The sequence below is a fragment of the Montipora capricornis genome, chromosome 4, assembly GCF_036669925.1.
Source record: "Montipora capricornis isolate CH-2021 chromosome 4, ASM3666992v2, whole genome shotgun sequence".
In the NCBI taxonomy this organism is placed as follows: Eukaryota; Metazoa; Cnidaria; class Anthozoa; order Scleractinia; family Acroporidae; genus Montipora; species Montipora capricornis.
Window position 1 is genome coordinate 19,820,834 of NC_090886.1, and position 10,000 is coordinate 19,830,833.

Consider the following 10,000-nt stretch of genomic DNA (forward strand, 5'->3'; position numbering starts at 1 on the left):
AGTTTGTCTTCAAGGCTGCATTTCTTTGGGAAAGTCTAGATTGTAAAATTAATGGGTCTTGTGCTGCTTTTTGGATACTTAAACCAAATCTGGATTATTGAGATTCATTAACCAGATTGTTTCTTTGGTGAAGGATTTGAAGAGGCCACAAAGGGAATAAAGGAATATTTCGTCTGGTTGCAACTGGATATTGCCTTAAGAAAAGTGCTTTTTGTGTTCACTGTGGTTTTGGTTAGAAAATTCCATCCTATTTTTAGTAATTTTTTTTTGGACTGGTTTTGCACAAAGGTGGAAATACCACAGTACTCAGGGTTCCATATGAGGTATTATTACCTTAGGCCAAACCACAACAGCTGGAACTGATTCTGTTCTCTACTCTTTGTGAACAGTGTGTGGGTTAATATATCAACTACAGAAGTTATGAAAGTCATACATTTGAGAACATGTAAACCTACAGTAACTGTTTAGTGGTTTTAGATTATTTTGTCTAGAAGTGCAAGCAATAGATGCCACGCTGATTTCAATATGTGTCACAAAGTGTCCCTGGGGCTCTTCTCCCCAACTTCAATGTCACTTGTTTATAGGAATGCAGACAACTTACTTCACAAAACTGTCCTATTTTTAACTGAAGATAAACTGGTCGAGTTGCCCCTACCTAAAAGTAATGCCATCTCAAACACTAACATTATTGCTGGAAACAGGTAGCAAATCCTTCCACTTGAAGTGTTCTTCATGTTGGATATCAAAATTGGGCCTGTATCTTATTAATGATGAAATGGTATATGAAATGAATCATACACTGTATATGAACTGTGGATATGAAATCAAGTGAAGCTATGATCTTTGCAGTTATGAGAGCAATTTTTGCAATTGCGTAGACAAGCCTGAAAAATTCAGGACTTCAGCGGGGTTTGAACCCGTGACCTTGCGATTGGCTCACTTGGTTAGAGTGTCGCACCGGAATCGCGAGGTCATAGGTTCAAACCCCGTTGAAGTCCTAAATTTTTCAGGCTTCGCTACGCAATTGCAAAAATTGCTCTCATAACTGCGAAGATCATAACTTCACTTAATTTTATATCCGCAGTTCATATATGATTCATTTCATATACCATTTGATCATTGATTCATTCCTCACGGGACCATTAGAACCCACAAATGACCAGCTCCCAACGTCACTGGCTTCATAGCTTAGTTGGTTAGAGCGTCGCATCGGAATCGCGAGGTCACGGGTTCAAACGCTGTTGAAGTCCTGAATTTTTCAGGCTTCTCTATGCAATTGCAAAAATTGCTCTCATATCTGCGAAGATCATAGCTTTACTTGTATCTTACTACTTGCTTTCCTAGTGATGGTTTCATAACTTTGCCAAAAAGATAGCATAAGTTCTTTTTTCCTTTTAAATATTGGTTTGCCCCATTTGAGTAAAAATCTCGCTATTTTGGTTGCTCAAGGACCATTAATTTTGCTTTTTAAAAGGAGTGTTTGAACTCGGTCATGCATGATACAATGTATGTTGCCAAGTTTTGAGATCATTTGGTCGTCAGGGATCAGAGCAAAAAAACTCAACTCCTACGGCTGTATCTTACAGTTTGTAATTTGATTTTGCATGTTTCTCTCTCTCTCTCTCTCTCTCTCTCTCTCTCTCTCTCTCTCTCTCTCTCTCTCTCTCTCTCTCTCTCTCTCTCTTTCTCTGTCTCTGTCTCAACTCAATTATGGGTGGTTACAGTAATATTATTGTTTCTGGCCATTCTTATTGTCTGAATCTATGAATCGACTAACGTTAGTGTCTAAAATCTGTTTCTTGTATTGTCTGAGCAGAGTTGTTAAGCATTTTTTAGCATAAATTTTGCATATTACTTGACGTTACAGTAAGCCTTATGAAACATGTAAAATGAGAATGAGAATTATATTTTGTTTTTTTACAGTTACTAAAGGAAACGCCTCCAGATGGGGATAAATTTGCAAAGGCTGTGGAGGTAGTTCATTAAGTTTTCGTAAACCAATGTCAAGATTTTTGGACAATGATCTAGTTAAAGGCAGCTCCGTAAAGACGAATTCATTTGAAATGATTGTTTCTATGTTGTGAAGAACACTAAATTGCAATAGTATTTTTGACACCACACTGAATTAACCCATTGACTGCTGAACCACCCCACAAAATCGCAAATTCCCAGGAGTTACCGCGTTTCAACCGAAAACGGTTGGAAAAGTGTTCTATTGGGAAACCTCAACTGCTTCAACCAAAGCTGGTGGCGGTTGAAACGATTGATCCCAATAGTACATGACCTAAGTCTCACTCCCTGGAGTCAGTGGATTAAAATTATTATAACAGTGCATAGTGCAAGCAGATTTAAGCACCTTAACTCATTTCTTCACAAAAAAAAATTCATGTGAAACTTTTTCCAGAATTTTCACTTAAAATATAAATGAGGGGTGAAAAGTCCATGTATGTAGTGTTTTCTTTGTGTATACAGCATATCCTAGAACGAGAAGAGAACTGGATATCATGGAAAAATGAGGGTTGTCCATCATTTATAAAGGAAAGGTAATTTGATCAATGATAAATAGTAATTATAGTGAACTTTATTTAAGTGTCAACAGCATTTAACACTTGGGCAATAATAATTGAGGACACTATACAGAAATCAAAACAAATCAACACATCTCAAAGCATAGATAGCTTGGGTTTTGAAGAGAGAGCAAAACCGGAGTCAGACCTGGAGAACAAACCTCTCGGAGCAGAAAAAAGATCCAACAAACTCAACCCACTTATGACGCAAAGTCTGCGAATCGAACCCTGGCCACATTGCTGGGAGGCAAGTGCTCTCGCCACTATGCTCTTCCTGGTCCCTAAAACATCAAACTTTATACATTTTAGAAAGCGAGTTAAACTTCTTTTATTTTGCTCACTGTATCCTTGGTTATGTTGAATTCTCACAGTTTTTTAAATTTTGTTAGCTCAGCATGGTAAAACTACATGAATGTACAACTTAGAAGTATATTTATACACAGCGCAAAACATACATGTAATGATGAAATGAGGTTGTACCTATAGGCAAAGCTAGGCAAGATTACTAAAGCAGTTTCTGAATATGAAAAGGAAACAGCTTTTGAGCTACCTGTACATGTGTGACTGGTTACTCTTCATGAATGGACTGTCGACACCAAATAGAAATTTGTGCGGAAATTTCGCCATGATTTCTTGGCCTATTAAGTTATTCTTAGAAAGAGCCCTTGATCTGTACTGGTACTGTCTTCACTTGTTTGTCCTGTGATAGTTAACTCTTGATATCATTGTCTTTGTATTGAAATTCTTCACTGCTTTGCAGAATTGAAAGTGACGTTAAGCCAACATCAACAAGGTGAAATGTGTTAATTGGATGCTATGTTTTTTTATGTGTAGCCTCCATAAGTAGCATTTCTGTTAAGCAAGTGTTAAGCAAGAGAAAGACTTGATGTTTTCGGCCTGTTTGTCATGCAGTCTAGAATTTATACATGAAGGGGTAGTTTCTAAAGAAACTGTGGTGCTGCGTCGGTGGGGAAGTAGTATACAAAAATTTGGTTTTATCAACGGAGTTGATAATGTAAATTGGCCACCGTACAGAGATTCTAAAAGCTGACGTTTCGAGCGTTAGCCCTTCGTCAGAGCGAATCGAGGGATTATGGGTTACGTGTAGTTTTTATAGTAGAATAGGAGCTACGCTATTGGTGGTAACATGGCAACGTGAAAAATAGGAATATATTAGTTAAATGAAAAGCGTTCGTTAATACCGTGGGGATTAAGGGTGCCGATTTGAAAGATGAATTTTTGTTCCAGATTCTTGCGGCTTTCCGTCGTACCTAGATGTAGGGAAAGGCCGCAGATAGCCATGTGTTTTTTGGAGTGGTTAGGCAGATTGAAATGGCGAGCGACTGGCTTGGATGCATCCTTGTCATTCTTCTCAACATCGCGAAGGTGTTCGCGGAATCGGTCACCTAGTCGTCTACCTGTCTCACCAATGTATAATTTATTGCATAACGTGCAGGTTATGCAATAAATGACATTTGCGGAGGTACATGTGAAACGATCGGTGATCTTAACAGATCGCTTAGGTCCCGATATCTTGCTAGTGTTAACAATGAAAAGACAAGTTTTGCATCGTGAGCGCGCGCATTTGAAAGTGCCGGGTTGCTCGTTAGTTTTGAGCGCGCTTCTAACTAAAAAGTTGCCTACGTTTTTGTCGCGTTTGAATGAAATAAGTGGAGGTTGCGAAAAGATTCTACCAGTCTCGGGATCATTTTGGAGTAATTTAAAATTACTAAGAATGATGCTTTTGACTGCGTGATTATGAGGATGGAAAGTGAGGGTGAATGGAATTCTGTCATTCTTATCTTTTTGTGACGTTTGTAGTGATGACTGTCGATCAAATTGTTGGGCGCGATGATGGCCCGCTTTGACCACAGAGACAGGATAGCCACGTTTTTCGAAGAACTGGCACATCTCCTCTGATTTGCTGGAAAAATCGGAGTCATCACTACATAGACGTCGAAGTCTAAGAAATTGAGAATAAGGGATGGAGTTCTTGACATGTGATGGATGTGACGATGAATACAACAAATAACTGTGTGAATCAGTAGGTTTGTAGTGCACACTAGTACATAGCACGTTGCCTCTAATAGAAACGTTGATATCTAGAAAAGCCAATGAAGTTTCCGAAATTTCCCAGGTATATTTAAGAGCCGGATGAAAAGAGTTGACGGAGGTTATAAATTGATCGAGTTCTTCTCTGCTGGATGAAATAGCGCCGATGCAGTCGTCGATGTAACGGCCGTAGAGTTCAGGTTTGGGGCCGTTGTACTGACTAAAAAATTGGTGTTCAACATATCCTACAAAAAGATTGGCATAGCTAGGTCCCATTCTTGTGCCCATCGCTACACCATTAATTTGTTTGTAATAGTTTCCGGCGAATGAAAAACAATTAAGCGTTAAAACTAGTTCGGCAAGGCGGAGGAGCGTTTCCGAGCTAGGTTCTTTGACAGTGCGTTGATCGAAAAAGTGTTTAAGTGCTTGAAGACCTTCGCTATTGGGAATTACTGTGTATAGAGATGTAATGTCCATGGTGAAAATAAGTTTGTCTTGGCCGGAGAAATTGAAATCGCGGAAAATTTGTAGTGCGTGTGTACTGTCTTTAATGTATGATGGCAAAGATTTGACGATAGGCGTCATAATCCTGTCTAAGTAGCTAGAAATGAGCTCGGTGGGGCAACTACAGGCAGAAACGATAGGGCGACCTGGGTTGTTGGGTTTGTGAATTTTAGGCAAGAAGTAAATGCACGAAGTTCTAGGGGTGTTGATGATGAGATTAGTGGCAGTGTCCGGTAATTCTTGATTAACTATAAGATTTTGAATGGTGTCTTTGACAAGTTTTTGATTGTTGGAAGTGAGATCTTTAGGGATTTTGGCATAAAACGAGGTATCCGAAAGTTGCCGCAAAGCTTCTTTTTGGTAAAGGTCGGACCGCCAAACAACTACCGCGCCGCCTTTGTCGGCCGATTTGACAACTATGTCGTTGCGTTTACTAAGATTTTTAAGCGCCGCCCACTCTTCCGAGGAAAGGTTGGAAAATTTAGTGTTGCGATTGAATTTAAGTTTGTGAATGTCGTGACGGCATTTTTTGGTGAAAAAATCTAAAGAGGCAAATTGTCCCTCTGGGGGAGTCCATTTGGATTTGCGAACTAGAAGTGTTTCAAAAATATCTTTATTAGAAGTGTCCGAATCATGCTCTTTGTCGTGAAAAAAGGCTTTTAACTGAACGCGGCGAAGGAATTTTTCGACATCTTGCTTAATAGAAAATTCGTTGGTGCGTTTGGTAATAGGGACAAAATTTAGGCCCTTACTGAGAACAGATTTCTCTGAGTCAGTAAGCGGAAGATTTTCTGGAATTGTAATTACGGTATTATGGCTATGCAATGTAGTGTCGTCGGTAATTTGCGGACCTATTAATTGTTGAAGTTTTAGAGTCTTGGTTTGGTGTAAATGGTCAAACAGTCCAGAATTAAGTTGTCGGATTTTAGCGCGAATCGATTGTACTAAAATTGCTGGACAGATTTTGGAAAGTTCGGAGCGACAATGAAGAATTTGTTTGTCAAGTGCGATTCGTTTTTGGCACATAGCTCTAATTGTGATCCTCATAATATTACGTGAAAAAGAATTTTGCGCACATCGAATTTGGTGAAGATACTGATTTGAGTGAGAGAATGTAGCCGGATGAAAGTTCGAGCGAAAACCTTTAGGAATGACTTTAGAATTGAGGCAACGGCCGATGAAGTTGATGTGACTACAAAACCTAGTTTTGGCGAAAATGAGAGTGGCTAAACGGAAAGCTAAGTTACTGCTAAGTGTAGGAAAAGGAAAAAGGTAACTTACGATTTCCTGGCGTAGCTCCTTGGTGAGTTTCTTCAAGCTTGGCATCGTCGTCTTGGGTCTCCTGTTAGAAATCTGTGGATTAAAAAATACTAGAACAACAAGGTTAGTGGTCGCAGCGGTTGAATGACAAATGAATGAAGGGGTAGTTTCTAAAGAAACTGTGGTGCTGCGTCGGTGGGGAAGTAGTATACAAAAATTTGAATCTGGAACAAAAATTCATCTTTCAAATCGGCACCCTTAATCCCCACGGTATTAACGAACGCTTTTCATTTAACTAATATATTCCTATTTTTCACGTTGCCATGTTACCACCAATAGCGTAGCTCCTACTCTACTATAAAAACTACACGTAACCCATAATCCCTCGATTCGCTCTGACGAAGGGCTAACGCTCGAAACGTCAGCTTTTAGAATCTCTGTACGGTGGCCAATTTACATTATCAACTCCGTTGATAAAACCAAATTTTTGTATAGAATTTATACAGTTAACTAACACTGTTTCAACACAATTACCTTCCAAAATGTCTTTATGTTAAAAAGCCTATGTTAAAGCAGTGTGGCCCAGTGGTTAGAGCGCTTGCCTTGAGCTCCGGAGATCCCGGGTTCAAGACCCGTTCTAATCACTCGTTGAATTTGTTCCTGGTTCATCTTCCCGGCTGCACTTGTAAATAACCAACTGGTTGCCTCCGGCCAGTTGGGATTCTTAACAGTTGTTGTTGTGTTCTGTCGTTCCGTTGATTGTTTTTCATTGGCTCTGAAAAGCCCCTATGAGGAGCGGTCAATGAAGTATGTATTGTATTGTATTGTAAAGCAAGCCACTCTATGCAACGCTATGTCACAAAAATATGGTAGCTTGTTTAAAGTTCATCATTGCCGAGCGAGCTAATCACATTGCAGGATTCTTGAAAGTGCCTCAGCAGGTCTTCACTGAGGATTGAAATTGAACTCTTAATGTTGGCAACTGGAAGAACAAAACCGTGACGCACCTATTATCTCCGTCTTAAAATCGCAAAATAGAAAGACCACGAGCTCTTAGACCACCTCAAGACGGAGCCCCATTTCTTTTGTCTATAAAAACTGAACGGAGTTATATACGGTAAGGAAGGTTACAATACCACAACTTGTGTTTCAATTTGGCTTTATAGGAAGCGCAAAGCCAGCATTGGAGACGAGGTTGCAGCTGGTTGGAAATCCAAAAAAGTGGTTATGGGAAGGTAAATCTGTGAACAATTCCTGTTTTTCGAAATTTTTGTCAATTGTCAATAGGCTGTTTAGAATACTGTGTACTGTCATTTCTGTTTAATTCTTCTAAGGATTTGAAGAACATCTTTCAGTATCTCATTTGATTACCTCAAATAAGTAACATTTAACCCAAGATTTGTGCAGTCTTGTTGTCTTGAAAATAAGACAAGTCTTGTCAGTCTTGAAACGTTTCCTGGTCATGTGATAAAGCGTTTATTGACTGATTAAGGTCGGGCCCGATGGGAAAAGGATTGGCTAGAGGTCATGACGTATAATGGATTGCAGCCATGCATCTTTCCCACTGATTCAAAAAGTATATATATCCCTTAAATTTTCTTACTATCACTGTTCCATAACAGGCAAAAGGCAAATAATGTTTTCTAATATTCACAGTAATGAATTGACCCGTCTGTGGAATTTGTGTCCTGACAATCTAGAGGCTTGTAAAGCAGATAACAGGTGAACTTCCTGGAGAAAAGTGTTTTTTTACATCTTCTGTTTTTCTTATAATAATTAGTGAATGTGTTGTCTACATGTACACAAAGTATTTGTGCTCAGCATGCAGAGGGTCAGGTCTGTTCACTTTCAAACACCATTACACCTATTACTGACCCTTTGAACTGTATTGTGACCAAGGCATGTATTTAATCAGTATGGGACATAAAATGCATTCATGACCACTTCATCACTACTTCAAACAACAGTCAATACCTTGTGTTAATATGAAATATGTTTTGAGGAGTGCAATCATATTTTCTCTTGAAATTTCAGAGTTTTTCTTCCATCTCTTGAGGACTATTTTTCTGAAGCCATAGATCAAGCTGATCCTGAAGCCATGGTAGAAGATGAATACAAGTAAGGACTCTGTGAAAGAATCTTACTGATCTAATCATTTGCAACTACGTTGTAAGGCACCATAATCGTACTTTTATCACAACTTCAACTTTTTATTAATTTTATCATTTCAACCGAAAAGGTGCCAGGAAGTTACCTCAATTATTTTTCTCGGAAACGCAACCGTTCGTAAGATGGGTGGTTAGCTTCAACAAACTAACAAAATGAGTGAGATTGCACACCTGTCTCCCTTGGGCCGAGTAGGGCTCTTTCCTTGAAAGGGTATCTTAAATTCAAAATCTCCGATAAATTCTTAAGATACAGAGCGCTGAGGCTCAGTGGTGTTGTAATTGTCTTTTACTAGGAGCTCTTAGTTGCCTTAGAGATGGCACAACCAGTTGCAACACAAAGAGGTTCTACAACGTGGATCACTAAGCATGCATGTACCATGTGAAACAACGATTATTGCTTATTGCTTAACGAAATGCACTCGGTAGTGTGCCCCAATGGGCTACGAGACTGAGTAACAGGAAAGCCATCTAAAACACCCTGTGTGGTCTGAACATGCTTATATCTCAAAAACGAAGACGGTAACGCCCATTCTTATTGAAAATAATGTATGTTTAAAGTGCGACTTATAGACGGAATAACTGCCATTCTCAGCTTTTGCTGGAAAGTGATAAGCAGGTAAAGGTGAAACTCTTTGGAAAAATAACAAATTATCTGGAGTGGATGCAGAGTTATCTTCCGAAATGGATACTACAAGCTGACTCTAAATCCGCTCCAGAGATTTTTTAACTTTGCAGAGTTTCTTCCCAGCTTCTCAACGATCAAAAAATGGGGGTCACTAGGTTCTTTTTTGAGTAAAGGCAAAATATAGGGTGTTCTTAAATAGCTTTCCTGTTTGCCATGGTGACCTACAGCGTCACAATAAAAAAGTACATTTTCTTAACCACTAAATAACTGATGTTCCATATGGTTCCATAACATTGCTGTGTCATGAAACAGTGTGGTGGTAGAGTCAATCTTCCCGTTCCCAACAAGACAATCTCTTAAGTTCGAGCCACCTTATGTCAAAGCTAATCCAGTAAACGAAATGTAATTTTTGTTTCTCAGAGTTATCAAGAACAGTAACTATGGCTGGCGAGGTAAATACGTATGTCTTGATCTGATTTTTCAGCTCGTTTTATTTGTTGGTTTCCTCTGATCAATAAGAAGACAGACGCATAAATGACATCTGCACTATTTGCATTTTCACCTCTTCATAGGTGTTTCTGCGAGTCCGTAAAATGATAGATCACCGTAGACGTCACAATGTTGTAACAATAAAATAATAGTGATATCAGCTGGGCTTAGGGCTAGTTTGTCACTTTTTTGTTCTCAAAATATTTTGCTTCGTCTTGAATCTATTGCTAAACAGACACAAAGCACAGTAGAACACATCCATTCTTTGAAGTTGACATCGTAAGTCAAGCACGGAAAGTTGTGCCACAGTACTTTTTCTTTCCCGGATCGCTGTC

General features: G+C 39.1%; 1 protein-coding gene across 2 annotated transcripts in view; it reads left to right on the forward strand.

Moving 5' to 3' along the window:
- The window catches only part of LOC138045726 (THO complex subunit 1-like), a 38,349-nt gene that overhangs the window by 20,219 nt on the left and 8,130 nt on the right, over positions 1 to 10,000 (forward strand). For both annotated transcript variants that reach the window (XM_068892318.1, XM_068892319.1), the window contains 7 exons: positions 1,924 to 1,974; positions 2,473 to 2,543; positions 3,328 to 3,360; positions 7,550 to 7,618; positions 8,040 to 8,105; positions 8,418 to 8,501; positions 9,597 to 9,628. In XM_068892318.1, the coding sequence (XP_068748419.1) occupies positions 1,924 to 1,974; positions 2,473 to 2,543; positions 3,328 to 3,360; positions 7,550 to 7,618; positions 8,040 to 8,105; positions 8,418 to 8,501; positions 9,597 to 9,628 (406 nt within the window). The remainder of the gene's footprint in view (positions 1 to 1,923; positions 1,975 to 2,472; positions 2,544 to 3,327; positions 3,361 to 7,549; positions 7,619 to 8,039; positions 8,106 to 8,417; positions 8,502 to 9,596; positions 9,629 to 10,000) is intronic.